Source organism: Thamnophis sirtalis, unplaced genomic scaffold (genome assembly GCF_051295495.1).
Source record: "Thamnophis sirtalis isolate CommonGarterSnake01/CBP01778 unplaced genomic scaffold, rThaSir2_p1.2 scaffold_4, whole genome shotgun sequence".
NCBI classification, from domain to species: domain Eukaryota; kingdom Metazoa; phylum Chordata; class Lepidosauria; order Squamata; family Natricidae; genus Thamnophis; species Thamnophis sirtalis.
In genome coordinates, this window is record NW_028261384.1 from 98,714,040 (window position 1) to 98,731,679 (window position 17,640).

The 17,640-nt window shown below is 38.7% G+C and overlaps 1 protein-coding gene across 6 annotated transcripts in view; it reads right to left on the reverse strand.

Moving 5' to 3' along the window:
* MLLT6 (MLLT6, PHD finger containing) overlaps positions 1-17,640 on the reverse strand; it is a 121,724-nt gene that overhangs the window by 10,392 nt on the left and 93,692 nt on the right. For all 6 annotated transcript variants that reach the window (XR_015696431.1, XM_087713541.1, XM_087713539.1 and 3 more), the window contains 7 exons: positions 12,296-12,480; positions 9,453-9,570; positions 8,259-8,325; positions 4,566-4,705; positions 2,371-2,559; positions 1,842-1,930; positions 556-920 (listed from right to left, as the gene is read on the reverse strand). Coding sequence is in view for 5 of the 6 variants with exons in the window: in XM_087713541.1 (XP_087569667.1) it covers positions 556-920; positions 1,842-1,930; positions 2,371-2,559; positions 4,566-4,705; positions 8,259-8,325; positions 9,453-9,570; positions 12,296-12,480 (1,153 nt within the window). In the remaining variant the exon portion in view is untranslated. The remainder of the gene's footprint in view (positions 1-555; positions 921-1,841; positions 1,931-2,370; positions 2,560-4,565; positions 4,706-8,258; positions 8,326-9,452; positions 9,571-12,295; positions 12,481-17,640) is intronic.

A 17,640-nucleotide genomic window follows, 5' to 3' on the forward strand; every position in this document is an offset into this window, starting at 1 on the left:
ATTGCAGCGTCACGCCTATTTTATGGGTGCTGCAAAGGTATTGATGTCTTTGACTTATGAAGTCCAAAGGGTAAAGTTTCAAGGTAACTAGGTAACCATACTTTATTATTTGAACCTGGCCAGCCTGACTGTTCAGTTTGGAATGTAAAGGGGATGGAGGTCTGGAAGCAATGCCTCTCTCTGCTCTTTTGACCCTTTAAATTATGTTCCTCGTGATGTCTTGCTGGCTCTTCTCTTTAAGTTGCTGTTTGGAAAGGACTTAGAACACAACTTTTCCAACAGGTGTTTGAAGACGAAGCTTCAAACTTCTCTTATTCTGCCAGCATTATTTTAGATTTACTGCCTTTCTGGCTGTCATTACAATATGTGTGGTTCTTATGGCTCCTGTGTTTTGATTATAAATCACCTAAAATATGTCATTATGGCAGTGAAAAAATATCAGGAGTAAATAAAAATAAAGTGGAACAGGTCCTCAAATTTAGGGCAAAAACAAATCCTTAATAATCTGCCTCCTAGAAGCTTGGCTTCTTTCTTGTAGTCTTCCCTCTTTCTTACCTGCTTTGGCTCATGGAGAGCTGCAGACCAGGGTGACCACTGGTTTGTGCCAGTACTGGATTCTGGGTCTGGGTGGCCAAAGTGCCATTTAAACTTCCTAGGATGCCATTGAGGGGGACCTGTTGCCCTCCTGCCAGGCTGCCAAGGAGACCATCCACAAGGCTGTGAGTAGCTGTGGCACTTCCCCCATGAACAGTCCCCATAGCTCTGCTCAGGCCATTCACTGGTGGTGGGGGTGGCTGCTGTTGGACCCCAGTAGTTAGAGGAAGGGAGGCAGGGCTTTGCTGCAGCAAGGGAAGAGGTGGTGGTGTGCTGTGGAAAGACAGAGAAGAGCTGCTCCTGCTTGGGCATCCCGAATGAAGATCCTGGAAGGAGAAAGAAAAGATAGGAAGGGAGGGAGGGAGGGAGAAAGGAGGGATCAATGTGAATCATCTACAGCAATTCTACGTATTTTTTTTTTAAACAGATATTCCAAACTCTATCAACAAATGGCATTCTGTATTTTTACAAGATGGAATATGTGTAGGAATGGGAGGTGCACAGTTTTACAAAAGTTATCTTGAATTGTTTACTATCACACAGCTACTTTTATTTTTAGTCAAGTTTGTTCTGGTTCCAATTTGAGTAAACATCACCAATAAATTACCAAAACCAAAGTATCCTGCAGCACAAGAATTACCATGTTTTCCCGAAAATAAGACAGGGTCTTATCTGCTTTTGACCCCTGAAATAAGCGCTTGGTCTTATTATCAGGGAGGTCTTATTATTTTTGAGGTACAGGAGGCAGCAAGCATGATCACCTCATGGATGCTTCTGGGTTGCAATATTTTCGGGGAGGACTTATTTTCAGGGGAGGGTTTATTTTAGCACATGTGCTCAAAAGCCTGATTGGGCTTATTATCCGGGGAGGTCTTATTTTCAGGAAAACAGGTTAAGAGCTTTGGTTTTTTTGTTTTTTGTTTTAAAAGATGAAGGTAAAAATCTTGGGCATTTGAACAGTGCACCCAGTACTTAGTAATTCAGGCCCAGAACACTGATGTAAAATTAAAAATAAATATGACAGGTGGCACCAAGCTTCTGGCATCAGAATTGGCCCAATATATTTCAGGGTATGAGTCAGGGCAAAGTCAATGGATAATTTATGTGCAAATATAGTACCCGTGTATTTCAGTAACAGGTTGCACGCTCTTCTCAGTCTTACAGTCTCATTCAGTGGCATTCAGAATGTGTGAACCATGATGGCCTGCTAAGTGAAAATGAAAACCAGAAAAAGAGATGCTTCTTACCTCAGAGGAAGTGGACAGTGCATTCTCGATACCAAAACTATTCTTGCATGGGGAGCTCTTGCTGATACTAAATGAGTCACTGTTGTAGGCTAGAGGGGAAGAGAAAGAATCAAAAGGACATTCCACTATGCCGCTGTGCATCTTTTCGGCGAGGAGTCAGCACTGCACTAATTCAAAAGGTTTTTTCCCTTGGCCACACTATATTATTCCTCCGGGCGGGGGGGGGGGGAATTCTGCCTGGAACCATGTTTTACTTTTCATTTTTAAAGTGTATTTGCTAATGATCTATTGTAGTCTCTTAAATTGCAAATTAGTTCAGAACATACAATTCACAAAATATTGCAACAACAAGAACTCTAAAACCAAACCCATTAGAAAGAGTACATAGCAAAAGTGCATTAAAAAAGCAAAAGAAACCAGCACCAACCATCCCTAATGCTAATGACTCAGAAGGTTTTGTCTGATGTTCAGATATTAGCAGTGATGCCTCTTTCAAGAATCAAAAGCCACTACAGTTAGGTTTGCTTACTGTTGGGAGCTAGGATGTATTGGGTCTGGCTTGGGGGGCCATTGCTGGTGGTCACCATTTGGAAGGGAACAGAGAGCTGAACATTTAGAAGCTGCAGTCGCTCCTTTTTAGCTGCCAAAGTCATGATCTGTTCCTGAAGGCGCTGATTTTCTTTCTGTAGTGAATGAAGTGCCTTGAGCATCTCTACAACTATGGGAAGTAGAAGCAGGACAAGGAAAGAAGAGAAAGTTAAGAATGGAAAAAGGAAGGGTAACAATGTTAACACGCTGTTAAAATACAGTACATATGAAATGGATTTACAGTTATTAAATAATCATGAACTGAGCATCTGCAGTAATGGCCACGAGCTTCAAAATGACCGGTATGACCTGCCAATCAATGTTCCAATCCTTTTTAATAGAATAGAACTCTTTATTGGTCAAGTGTGATTGGACACACAATGAATTTGTCTTTGTAATGCCTGTAAAAAGGAGCATGGCTTCAATCACCCTAATGTACTAAGGCATGCTTTTCTGGCTTCTTTTTAATAAGCAAAATTTATATGTAACATTGTTAATTATATCTACTATGTCATTATCTCAAAGTTTTTCCATTGCTAAAATTTAAAAGAAAAATCCAATAAAGTATAACATGTTCCAGTAATATTAAATCCATGCAAATGTAACGAATGTAATATTAAGTCTAAACAAAATTATATTATAATGGGATACTTACATATTTTACAATCTAATTAACCTGACTACATGTACTTGTCTGTACAGTGTTTATATTTAAGGGTAAAATAAAATGAAAAGTCTGAAAAACTATAATCATACTAATTGAACATGGTCCGAAGAGCTGCACTTTAAGTGTATCTCAGTTGCTACAGGTTATTCTAGCTTTCAACACCCTACAATGATTAAGCAGTTAGGGAATAGATTAATCCAATTAGAAATTTCTAAGCTGGTAAAGGCAGTATAAACTCCTTCTTATATTTCATCTATGAGTTTGGTCAACATATTATGGATTCAGTGGAGCTGTACATGGTAGCAATCTCTACTCCTTTAATAGAAAGAAAGATAAGAAAATTAGACAGACGGGACTAATACAGAAATGGACCACATGGGTGAAGCCTAGGGCTACATGTCTAGAGCTCTTCCATATATTGATTGAACACATGATAAGAAAGTGTATCTAGAAAAAAGTGTGATGATGATCAACTGTTGGATTTTTTTTAAAATTCTGAAATCAAAAAGTGTCCATTGGAAAAAAAAAGCATAGGATTTTCTTCCGTCTTTAGAATTACTATTTCAAAAAAGAATTCAGAGAAAAGCATCTACAGTTTATCCCAAGGATGTGGGAAGATTTGAACTCATCTTCCCAGTCTTCCTTTCTGTTCTACTAGCTTCCAACCACAAACCTCCCATTGGGGTTAAACTATAAACCCCAGATCTCCGCCTAGGATCCATAATGATGAAACATGGTGGAAATTGTAGTAAAACTAATTAATGAGTCTCTTCCTCCCTATAATTGATAGAAAACATCCCAGATGGCAGAAAGGACTTAACCTATTAATGTCCACAATCATATTTGGAAGAATGATCTTAAACTCTTCCCTTTAAGAACACATCTGCCTGCTCCTGGATGGTATCAAGTTACCATTTTCCTTATGATGGAATAGTCACAGGGAAGGCTGCCCCATTGCAGAGATGAATGGAAGGTACTATAGAGGCTTACTTGACAAAGGCTTTATCTCTCTTTGGTCGCCTTAGTCTTAACCACAAGGGCACAGTTGTAGTCTGCAAGTTAAAAGCAGCCTTCCAGTACCCCTTCTGCAAAACTCAGAACAACCCTGGAATAAACAGGATCAAAATTTTTAGTTTTCAAGGGTTGGTGGGATTGTCTGCAGAGTTTTAGGATGCCTAATTCATTCCGCAGCCCCTCTAAGACTCCCTAACTTTAGGCCTATTTTTCTGTCTTGGTGGAATTTGGGAAGGCTAAAAAATCCCTGAAAACCTCTGAAAGTTTCTTCCAAAGAGCCAAAAAAAAAAAAAAAAAAAAAAAAAAAAACCACCCCAAAAACCATGTCTCCACTCAATCCAATGACATTTATATGTTGATCCACCATATCCTTTGCAGCCCTCAAAGACAATTTAAGAAAATGTGGCCAAAGACCAACAAAATGGCTTAACCCATTGATTCCTTCCACAACTCACTATTGACACCAGCTTCTCCATTGCCCTGTTTCTCCAGGAGCTGCTCAATGTTTGGTGTGGCCTGGGGGACATTTTCCAGTTGTCCACTGCTAGTTGATACCGTCTGGTCAAAGAGAGTAGGGAGGCTGCTGATGGGAGACCTATTTGCAGGACAAAGCATCATTAATAAGCAACATATTTCTTGGTTTCCTAATAACTATCTCTACAATAGAGATTCTGCATGGGTTTTGCAGGCATTTTTGTTACTGTCAGCTATAGGAAAAAGCTATCTGTCTCCTCTTCTCCTGTCAAGAATATCCTTAATTATTGAGAATTTGAGGCTGCCTGGGGCTGCCTGGTTGCTTTCTTTCAATTATCTTAGCCTACAAACCTACAAATTTGGTCTCTTCTTTTAATTGATATTTATGATTCTCCAGATGCTGCAATCTTCTCCAATAGCAAATGTTCTGATTACAGAAGTAATAAAATATAAATAATTCCAGTTACCAAGATGAATTTAGCTGACACTCCCTTCTTTCACAAGAAAGTATGTATGTGTTTGCATGTGTGATACAGAAAAGATTGAAACTACCACACCCAAGAATTCAAGAATAATAAAACTATAGACATCTTTTAGGAAAAGTGCATATAGCCATTTTGGATTTAACTAAAACTTTCAGAGTCACTGTATGTACTAAAGACGAACTTTTATATTCAAATAATTTGAAACCAAAGAACACCACAACTGAACTGAGGATCCCAATGAAAACCCACTTCTGATTACCCCCAAATGTTCTTCATTCTAGCAGCATAATTTAAGGTAAGAGTGGGTCACTTATCAAGCACTTGCTTTTTCAAAAAATTAATAATAAGAAATCTTTTCTGATGTACTGCAGATAATACAAAGTTCCCCTAAATATTCAGGTGTATCTTCTTCCATCCTTGTACTTCAGTTGTTATTGGGTACACAGAAAGCAATGTGAACATAGCCTGGTAAACAACCCACAAAAGTGTGGTATGTCATATCATAGTGCCCTAGTCCACTAAACCCAATAGTTATATAGTTATGATCTGACAGTAGCAATTTCCTCCTTTGCCTCTGTTACCGTATCTACAATTGATGACCAAGACTTGCTTAAATTATCATTACCTATATAAATACATATTTTAATTATCCCAATCTTGTACCTGGGTTGTAGCAGTATTTTCCTCCTTGTTGTCAATAACTGTACCAGTATTTATTTGCTTGCTTGTTTCCTTATTCACTATCTACCCCAAACTTATAAGTGGGTCAGTAATAACTTTAGGGATGTTGAGAAGCAGACACATGCACTATTCTGTCTAATCACTGAACAGATTCCACCTGAGCCATTTCTCTCCCAGTCTTTGCTTTATTAGCATTTGTTTCCTGAGTTTCTTCCATACTCATCATCTTCCCCTATTTTCATATGTCTCCAAGCTTTCAACAAGGTACAGGAGAAAAGAGGAGAGGAGGGGCTAGGAGAGGAGATGGAGAGGAGAGATTGTGTGAAAATAAAAAGGAGGAATTATTAATGTCCTATATTTATCATTTATCCTTATTTCGCATATATAAACTTGGGAGATGCACAGATGGGATGTGGGATAGGGGAAAAAGACCAGATTCGAGATCAACTGAGCTAAAGTGATATTATCCATCCATATTACTACCAGCATAAAATTCCTATATATATATCCTCTAGAGTTCCTCTTCTAGATTGCCATCAGATAATGGTGCTCTGATTTTGCTTAGGTAGTTAACTTAAAGCCTATACTGTATTCATAAACAGCATAAAGTGCTGTATATGAATGTTAAGAAGTGGTGGAAAGTCATAAGCCAATCACAGTATTGCTGGGATAAGAGATTTAATTAATTGATTATTATGATTAAAGAAAAGACTGTTGAACTTTATTTCCACTTGGAAACTACTGCTGGACTTCTAGCTAGAAAATGAAAGAAAGGAAAATTTAATTTTGGGATTTGAGGATTAGAACTGTTTATGACTATAGAAATATTATGTACTATTATTGATTTTAGAGTAAGAGGTTAATGTATTTTATATATGTATCTACTGAAGAAAATTGGAAATTATTCTCCTCCCTTTTTTTTCTTTCCCGCTTTCCTTTCCCACTTTGAACTTCTGATTTTGCTTTTTTCTTAATCTCTCTTTTCCTAACCCTTTTTTTGTTTATTGCCTTTTATCTTTTGCTGAAATCTAATATTTTTTTAAAAAAAAGGTTCCCTGCAAGCTGATTGGTGAGATGAGGTGAGGTAAAGTGTTGTGTAGTAAGACCAGAGAGTTAAGTCACCTTGCTTGTCTCTGGTATAAGCAGGCTGGTTTTCAGAGCAGCTTCTTTGTGGAGTTTTGAAAGAGCAATAAACTAACAAGTGAACTATTTGATGATATGGGAGGACTGCCTGATAAAATGTGAGAAAAGATGATTTCCTGCTTTACTGCACTGCTCTCCCAGCTGCCAATTAATAGTTGGGCTGCAGAAAGCTCCCAATATGGAAGGGGGGAAAAATAGCACTGTCTCAGAATTGCAGGAAAAAGGGGCATCTCTTTACTCTCATATCTGCTGATTAAGCCATTGACAAAATAGTTGGTGAAACACGTCAACTTTTACTCTCCTTGACATTGTTATGAACTGTTACTGGTTTAAGAGGGGAAAAAACTACTTTGCAATAGCTAAAAATGTCTCTAGCCTCTCTCAATTATAAGCTGAGGACAAGAGAAAGGCAATGTCATGGGGATGTGGAAGAATAAAGAGATTGTTATTTGTAGCATGTTTAGATACAAGTAGTGGGACGTGGTGGCTCAGTGGCTAAGACGCTGAGCTTGTCAATCAGAGAGGTTGGCAGTTTGGTGGTTTGAATCCCTAGCGCTGCACAACAGAGCGAGCTCCCATTACTTGTCCCACCTTCTGCCAACCTAGCAGTTTGAAAGCATGTAAAAAATACAAGTAGAAAAATAGAACCACATTTGGTGGGAAGGTAATAGCATTCCGTGTGCCTTTGGTGTTTAGTCATGCTGGCCACATGACCACGGAGACGTCTTCGGACAGCGCTGGTTCTTCAGCTTTGAAACGGAGATGAGCACCGTCCCCTAGAGTCGGGAACGACTAGTACATATGTGCGAGGGGAACTTTACCTTTACCTTTAGATGCAAGTGAGAAAACTAAAATCTAACCGATGGATATTCTTCCTACTGGCAGTTGAACACGATGGTAACGAAAGTCAGAGGAGAAAATGAATCACCTTGCTTCACTTACCTAGCAAATGGTACATTCATAAATAGAGACATCATCATTCAGGAGTGACTTGGGACAAATACAGGACAGGCAGGACAGGAACTGTTAATGGGAACTGTAGATGCTTTGTTTTGTGCTTCCTCATGGCTTTTTACTGACTCTGGGCTGAGTGGAGAGCATGTCACTTAGAAAGGTTCTAAAGAAGAGTCAGGCAAATTTCTATAGCACGGAAACAAGAACATTCAAGTGGCTGGAGATGATAGGAGTTGTATATGGAGAGATGGCTAAATTAGGGTTTGAAGAAATGTGGAAAACCAGTTTTTTAAATAAAAAAAGTAAACTGATACTGCTTTCTCTGCTCTCTAGTCTCTTTTTTTGATCTCATCCTTTCTTCGACATTCTATTATTGCCTTCCATATACCCTTTTTGGTAAAATAAACTTACATGGAAGAAAGACTTTCTTGGGGTGATGACCCACGGCAAGCAAAATTGCAGTCTTCCAAATCTGGTTCTGGAAGTGTAAACACAAGGAGTGATTTTTATTTTTTTGGTTACAACTTAGACAAATTGTACCCCCTTCCCCTTTTCCAGTTCTTGCAAAAGATTTATAAAATTTTTTAAAACATCTGGTGGCCTCTAGATGTATTGGACTTCAACTTCCACAATTTCCAGCCAGCATGGTCAAGCTCTCCCTAGCATTCATCTCCCTCCCACCCCCCACCCCCGATTCCTTCAGTACATCTTATCAGAGGAAAAACACAAGACTAATGACATCTTATGACAAATGTGTTTAGAAAGGATAGCTGAACAAGCAACGAGGTAGAGGAATAATATGGCCATCAAACTCTGGGAATCCTTGGAAAATGTCAAGGAACAGGTCTCAGGAGCTTCCTGATTGTGTTTACCTCTGCGTCCCACAAAATCTAAGGTGGCATAACCTGAATCTGTCAAATAATGGCTCCAGAAAGTGTCTCCCCCAAATCTTATTTCCCCAAATCTCCCTCTTTCCAAATCTTAGTTACATAGGAATGTATAGTATTTATACAATTAGTATTTTACACTATTACTATGCCTATATTTCTTTAAAATGGAAATCTTCTCCCTATAAAGCTCAGTTTCATTGTGTAACTCTTAAGAGGCTCGCAGCTACCTGCTTCAAGGGATGCTGTTGGTTTCAAGTGCCAGCAGATGGCAGGCGTGTGCAATCACAGTCACCCTGCAACATGTCTCATTTTCCTGGCACTTGATCATGGCTTGCTGGATTAACTTTCTTAGGAGCCCCAGGTCATGTTTCTGATGCTTTGGCTACTGTAGTAGGTTTGAGCTGTATTTTTTTTTTAAAATCTAGGGGACATCAGGTGGTCTGCCCTGTGCTGCACTGAGTTTCCAGATAACTTGTCCTTTGTAAAGAATGTGTTTCTGAACACAGAATAAATTTTGTCTCCCCCCCCCCCAATTGCTTTTACTTTGACATATGGAAAGCAAACCTGCTCTAAAGATCTTGGGGCGGGGGGAGGAGGGCTTCTAAAAAGCAGGAACGAGAAGTAAATATGTAAACAGACCTGATTTTTGGAAGGCCATTTTCTAAAGAGAGCCATGCTTGCATACAACTTTTTTTTTTCAAAAAAAAATCTGTACCTGTTCTGTTGTTTTCAGGTTGGTTGAGCAGAGGATTTAACGACAGTCCAGAGGTGAGGGGACTTCCAAAAATGTGTGAGGAAGGGAGGCTAAATGTGGATCCTGCCAGTGAGAAGACCTGTGAAAAAGGAAAAAGAAGAGGAGAATGAGAAACGCAATCATTTTGTTTTAAGAGCAGTGTTTTTTTCTCCTGCTTTTCCAAAAGTCCTTCATTAAGCTGAAAGGACTATCTCTTAGTGGAGAAGCAGCCAATTGATACATTGGCTGGAAAGGATTCAAAACATTAGTCTCATTTCACTTAAGGAACACAAGCTCATTTCGTTTTAAAATGAATGTTTATTTAAATGATTTTGGTGTTTTTTTCAGCCAAAAATGTGGGATAAAATTTGGCTCTGCCCCTCTTCCTTTGTCTGGAGTAAATATATACAAATGAATGTATGGTATTAAATATGAAGTCAAACGCAACAGCTCTAACACACCCTGGATCATCTGGACTATATCATTGGAGGAGGAGGATAATCATTTCAAAGAATAATCACATGTATGTATGTAGGTATGTGTGTGTGCGCATGTATGTATGTATGTATGTATGTATATGTATATATATGTATATGTATAATGTATAATGTATAATGTATAATGTATAATGGAAGCAGTTAGCTTCCTCCCATAATTGGGGCATACCATGGGTTGTGACATTAATATATACCTTCCTCCCTGGCTTCAGCTGATAAGGAGGAGACCTGTGGCTTAATGGCTAAGAGTTCTGCCTAAGATGTAATATAGCACAGGTTCGAATCCCAGTAAGGGTATGGCTAGCTGATGAGAGCTAAATAGCTTGAAATAGATCTATACTAGTCTCCCTTTATTTATTTATCAGCACAAATATAACACATATCTATCTATCTATCTATCTATCTATCTATCTATCTATCTATCTATCTATCTATGTATGTATCTATCTATCTATCTATCTATCTATCTATCTATCTATCTATCTATCTATCTATCTATCTATCTATCTATCTATCTATCTATCTATCTATCTATTTAGAGTTATTCCCAGTAAGGGTATGGCTAGCTGATGAGAGCTAAATAGCTTGAAATAGATCTATACTAGTCCCCCTTTATTTATTTATCAGCACAAATATAACACATATCTATCTATCTATCTATCTATCTATCTATCTATCTATCTATCTATCATCTATCTATCTATCTATCTATCTATCTATCTATCTATCTATCTATCTATCTATCTATCTATCTCTGTGTGTGTGTGTGTGTATGTATGTATGTATGTATGTATCTATCTATCTATCTATCTATCTATCTATCTATCTATCTATCTATCTATCTATCTATCTATCATCATTATCTATCTATCTATCTATCTATCTATCTATCTATCTATCTATCTATCTATCTATCAATCATCTATCTATCTATCTATCTATCTATCTATCTATCTATCTATCTATTTATTTAGAGTTATTCCCAGTAAGGGTATGGCTAGCTGATGAGAGCTAAATAGCTTGAAATAGATCTATACTAGTCTCCCTTTATTTATTTATCAGCACAAATATAACATATATATGTATGTATATGTATGTATGTATATATATATATATATGTGTATATGTGTGCATGTATGTATGTATGTATGTATACACACACACACACACACACACTCACAAGATACGTACATTTATGTTTTATTAGAGTACAATACTAGGAACCTACGCTTTCAGATGAAGGTGGGAGCCTAATGCAGGAGAGCATTTTGCAGGAATTGAAACTTGCCACTGGCCAAAGAGTTGATTCAATAGAATAGCAAATATCTGGAACAACCTACCTGAATAGCCTCTTTTTGGAAACCTGCTAAGATAATACCTTTGTTTAGTGGCATAATTTAAACTGTCATTGAATTTCATGGGATAAGTGCTCTTAGATGCTGGAAGCCATGCTCAGTACATGAATCACAAGGTGCCTAACCCTTTGTTTAGCCTGCCGCTATAATTTATTATTTAACTACTAGATTTATATCCTATGTTTGTTTTTTGCAAGGCAGTGTACATAAGGGTTCCACTTTAATGCTATGAACTAGGTTAGCCCCAAAGTCACCAGCTGGCTTCTATACTCTGGGATGATTAGAACTCAACATTTTCCAAGTTTCTAACCCTAGCACCATCACCATTACATCAAACATCAGCATATATCATACCTTCCAATTATATTATTCAGTGGTGGGTTCCTAACTGGTTTACTATTGGTTTGCTGAGGGAGGTTAGCTGATAATTTGCGTGTGTGCTACTTGCTTTGCGCCTGTCCGCTGAGCATTGCTGTGCATGCAGTTTAGTTAAAACTATCCTGTGCATGTGCAGAAACATGCCGGCGACGGTAGAAGAGACCGGGAAACCGGTTCGGGGGTGTGGCAGGCCTGGGTTGCTGCCAGTTCCAGTGACCCAGGTCACCAAACCACTACTGGTTTGGCCAAACCGGGCCAAATCGGTAGGAACCCACCTCTGATATTATTCCATCAACTTCACAGCACCCTTGTAAATGAAAGAGATGCAGCCCTCAAACCTGAAATACTTAATCATTCCTACTTTAAGAGAAGCATTCATGACTTATTTTTTATTAATAAACCACAAATGTAGTTTATCAGTTATGCATGATTACTTTCTATTTCATATTTTTTTTAAACAAATATATACAAACGTATAATCACTGAGAAAGTAGGATGGTCTCTTTGACTATGAGCAATTTGAGAAGAAATGATGCTGTCTCATCATCATAAGAGATGCCATAAATGGTTAGTGGCTGATGTTTAAAGCCCTTACCTGGGTAGTAGAGACGGAGGAAGAGGAGGAGGATGGAATGGTGCCAGCAAAAGGTGAGCGGGTGAGCTGGGGGAGTGATGAGGTGCCTTGGTGAGGCAGAAGATTAGAGGAGAGGGGAGTGCTGCACACAGTTCTCAGCAACCCGCCCCCGTGAGAAATGGGATCCTTGTTACTGGTATAGATCCCTGTATGAAAAATATTAATGTAGGGCTTAAGACAAAACAATCAAGACACCAAGAAACAAACAAACAAATATCTGTTGTTAAGAGTTGGCTTAGAATGGTTGTTTCATTTTCCTTTCTCTTTATGTCTACATCTTTGCTTTACTCCTTCACTTTTGTGAAACAATTCCATCTGGACCTGCCAACGTTATTCCCAGTTTCTAGAACACGATCAGCTGAGATCAGACTCTTTCAAGGCATCTTACCATGGGTTAATTCTGGGGGGCTTAAAATATTTAGAAAATATATAATTGTAGGAAACCTAGATGATATAAATAAATAACATAATATAAAGATCCAATTACTGTGCCCTAACTAAAAAGATAGGGAGGGAGGAGAGAATAGGATGAAAAGGAAGGGAGCTGGGATCTGTTAGTAACCTATCAGCCATCCCCATGTGTATTTGTGACCTAAGAACAACATTGTATTGCCCTATGTAGCATTACTCTGTATAAATGTCTCTAAACTAGGCCATTATCTGTCTCAACTGTCAAGAACTTTGTGATTTGGCTTTTGATGTACAAACTTTTTTCCCCTTCGCTGTCCCTTCCCATTTTTAAAAAAAAAATGTATTATGCCTCTTTGCAAATAGGCCTAAGGGCTTGACTGACTATCTACAATGATGAAGTGTTTTAGGAGCTCTTTGAATAATAGGTGGATACACAAGGTTTAGTATAACACTGCTTTTCAGATATTGCTGGAAAATATTCAGCATCTCTAACAATGACCATGCTTATGTGGACTGATGGTTATTGATCAGGAGCAATGGTAAAGTCATATGATCTCTGCTTATTCCGTTAAGTTAACAAAGTAACATTTAGGATAGTAGTCATGACATCACTATCATATCTAATACCAAATAAGGTTGATAACTTTGTGGCTTTTTGGAAACACTCTTGCTTTTACCATTCCTCTCTTTGATTAAGATCAGAACAAAATTATTCTGCAAGTATGAGTTAAAAAAATAAGTTGCATATATTGCTGACTGACCACCCAAGATATCACTAAGAATGATGAGCATCTCCAGGTAGTTCTCCCAAAGAAAGGAAAAATTGCACTATAGGATATGATTATTATTTGCACACACAATACATATCACTAAAATCCTGCCTATTTTCTCCTTTGTTGCTGAGCATCATTCCATGACAAAGCAATGCTATTCTGGTAACTTCACCTTTTGTCACAAATTTGACTTCACGTGGTTTATCAGCAAGACGATCCCATCTTTTCAAATTAGAATACAGGTAGTCCTTGACCTACACCAATTCATTTAGCGACCATGGAGCTGAAAAGAGTGACTTATGGACATATTTGTGACTTATGACTGTAGTAGCATCCCCACAATCACGTGATCAAAATTTGGATGCTTGGCAACTGGTTCATATTTATGACAGTTGCTATGTCCTGGGGTTACACAATCCACTTCTGCAAACCTCTGACAAGCAAAGTCAATGAGGAAGCCAGATTCACTTAACAACAGTCTTACTATCTTAACAAGTTCAGTGATTCTCTTAAAAACACAGCAAGAAAACTCATAAAATGGGGACAAAACTCATTTAACAACTGTCTCATGTAATAACAGAAATTTTGGGCTCAACTGTCCTAAGTTGAGAATTATCTGCGTACGATACTGGCTTACAGCAAAGTCAGACCAGTTTCTCCATTGATCTGCAATATTCCAGGATTTCAAACTGGAGGTTCTCCCAGTGCCACCTGGAGATGCCGGGAATGAACCCTGGATCTTTTGCATGAGTGCCTCTTGAGTTAAAAGGCCTTCCATTTATGTTGGAAAAACTGGGTAACATTCCATGGCAATGGAATCTATATGAGCTGTCTTATTTGGCATTTGGAGCGCTCTTTACTTTCATATTATTCATAAGCTGCTTTTAAAAAAAACAGTAGATGTAATATCATTCTTACATTATTTGAGTTGTAAACTTCACAAATGTTCTGGAAATTTCATGTTCATCTTTGAAATTGCATTTTCTATATCTGTTTGCTCTTTAATTAAAAAAGGCTTATCATTTCAATAATACTGGTTACTTAGCAGCTTGAAATCCACACATATATGTCTAATTTTGAGAAATGATACCTTAGGTCTGTTGCTTCTTTTTCAATGGTAAGAAGTAAGAAAATTTCTTTTCAGCTATGGCTTAAATCCGTGATGGCGAACCTATGGCACGGTGCCACAGGTGGCATGCGGAGCCATTTCTGAGGGCATGTGAGGCGTTGCCCTGTCAGCTCCAGAATGCATGCTGGCCAGCTGATTTTGGGCCTTGATTTTTGGCTGTGTTTTGCCCTCCGGAGGCTTCAGGAAAGCTTCTGACGCCTCCGGAGGGAGAAAAATGGCCTGCCAAGCTTCCATTTTGTGTGTTGGCCGTTTTTCGCCTTTTGGCACCCGAGGCGAAAAAGTCTCGTCATCACTGGCCTAAGTAGTTAAAATCCAAGAAGGCTGCCTAGGTTTTAAAACAATCTGAAATCAGTGTTGGACTAATGGGGAAAAAAAGTTGATGGTGCTCTGAGACAGAGGTTCTCCTGGTCAGACAAATAACAAATCAAGGAAATTCTGGACCTTCCATGCTTTTCTTCCACCATGGAATGCAATTTAGAGTTCTTCTACAACTCCTCAAGATGCTGTCAGGTTTCTGCAGATTTTGAGAAGCTGAACTATTAGTTCTTGGCAGGAGCATTTATGGCAGTAGAAGAAATAATGGAATGGTGTGTTGCGATGGTGTGACCCAAATCACAAGCTGCATAAGCAAAAGGTTGAGCTTTGTATCTTGAGACACGTACCATTGTTTTTTGGCTTATCCTAGGTACATATGGATATTGGCTTGATTCCTGCTTTTGGAAATGTGATCAAACCATTTTGTAGTCTCTTGTATGGAGCTGAGGGAGAGCAATTGCTCATTGGCAGGGACTCCTCCTTTATAGCTCCTGTAATTCCTCCCTTCCATTTGCAGCTAAAGTACTTTTGGGGAGGGGGTGTCTGCCAATATTTGTCACCTCCCTGCTTCTCAGTTGTACCAAAGGCAGTTTTCCCACCTCAAGGTGTTAAGATTTTTAAATATTTTTTTCCTCATCATAAAAATAAATGAGGAAGAGCCGAGGTGGTGCAGTGGTTAAATGCAGCACTGCAGGCTACTTCAGTTGACTGCAATTCTGCAGTTCGGCTGTTCAAATCTCACCGGCTGAAGGTTGACTCAGCCTTCCATCCTTCCGAGGTGGGTAAAATGAGGACCCGGATTGTTGTTGGGGGCAATATGCTGACTCTGTAAACCGCTTAGAGAGGGCTGAAAGCCCTATGAAGTGGTATATAAGTCTAATTGCTATTACTATTGCTAAATTAACAGGTGGTTACTGTACTAGCCATTTTTTATGTGGATGGTTCTAGATGGCTCAGTAAGAGGAAGAAACCTAGCAGGGAAGTCTTGGGAAAAAGCTGCTTGGAGCACCCTATTTTTGTCAGATGAGAGAGACTAAGATCCGGACATGCTCCTTTCCCATCATGATGAGTAGAGAAAGAAAACTGAGGAGCAAGATCACAATCTACATGAAAGTGCCCTTAAATGACAGCTTATCATTAATCACTTCTCTCTCTCCCCCATCCCATCCATCCATGCATCCATTATCTATCTATCTATCTATCTATCTATCTATCTATCTATCTATCTATCTATCTATCTATCTATCATCTATCTACCATCCATCCATCCATCCATCCATCCATCCATCCATCCATCCATCTCTCACATACCCTTCTAGTCCTTCATAAATCACACTGTTACTATAGTGCAGGAATGTCAAACTCAAGGCCGGGGGGTTGGATCTGGCCCGTGGGGTGCTTAGATCTGGCCTGCGGAGCTGCCCTGGAAACAGCAAAGGACTGGCCCGCGGTGCCTCTGCCAGTGAAAACGGAACTCCGTTTTCGCTGGCAGAGGGTTGCAGGAAGCCGTTGCTCGCAGCCAAAAATCGAGCTTGGGAGCTGTGATATCAAGCTACCATGCTCTCTAGCCACGCCCACTACCCCCGAGGTCAAACATAACCCTGATGTGGTCCTCAATGAAATTGAGTTTGACACCCCTGCTAAGACAAAACAATACAGGATTTCCCCACAACTTTTACAGCAGTCACACTTCACAAGATCTCAGGCACAGTTCTACCTTTGCAATGTGGGTGTATGAATATTTTATCTGCATACACTTCCAGGATCAGTGATTAGAAAAGCAATTTTAAAAATTAGATATTAAAGTTTAAAAAAATGGTCTTCCTGTACTAAAGAGTATATATCAAAAATATCCACAACTATTTATTTATTGGCTAAAACCCCTGGCTATAGCCTTTCTTAAAAATAGCATACTACCTTACAGAAAGAATAAGGACTAGCTCTTTTTAGTTTATAGAAGTTGAGGATCTGATACTATTGTTCATTTATGGGTACTAACTATCCTTTTACTCCATCTTACGGACATCTATATTAAGAATTTCCTATCTATAGAGCTAAAGACTGAGGTATGCATGGCTCCCATTTTCATTGAAAACTGAGAAAAATGAGTTAGGCTGCAGCTGAAAAAATTTAAATGTAATTTACCACTCTCTTTCTCCAATATATAGCAGTCTTCCTGTTCTACCTGCTCAATGTGGAAAAACAACATTTGATTACAGAATGTTTAGGGTAGGAAGAAGCTGTGATTAACTAGATTCAAATCATATACATGAAACTCCAAGTTGATTTCATGCCTTCCAAAATAACATTTCCTTTTCTCTAGCAGAAGGTTGGGGAATCAGCCACCGCTCTTGCCTTTTTTATATTTTGTTTCTGTAACCCCTACATATAAAAATGCTTGCTGAACCTCTATGCAGGGGTAGCAGAGATACATAATTGCTGTCTTGGGCCCAGGAGTCAGGATAAAATGAGAATTTTCACCCATGAGGGTATAGACTACCCACAACAGTTTGCAGATCTGCAGTAATTCAAAGGAAAATGTCAACTTGCCAATGGTTTTTAATAAAACTGCATCAATCAGAAATCTCAAAATAGATAAGACTGAGAGATCCGATTGTGATGCAAAACACCACTGCGAAAATCTTTTTGTCACTTTGTGTACAAGTTTTTGTTGTTTC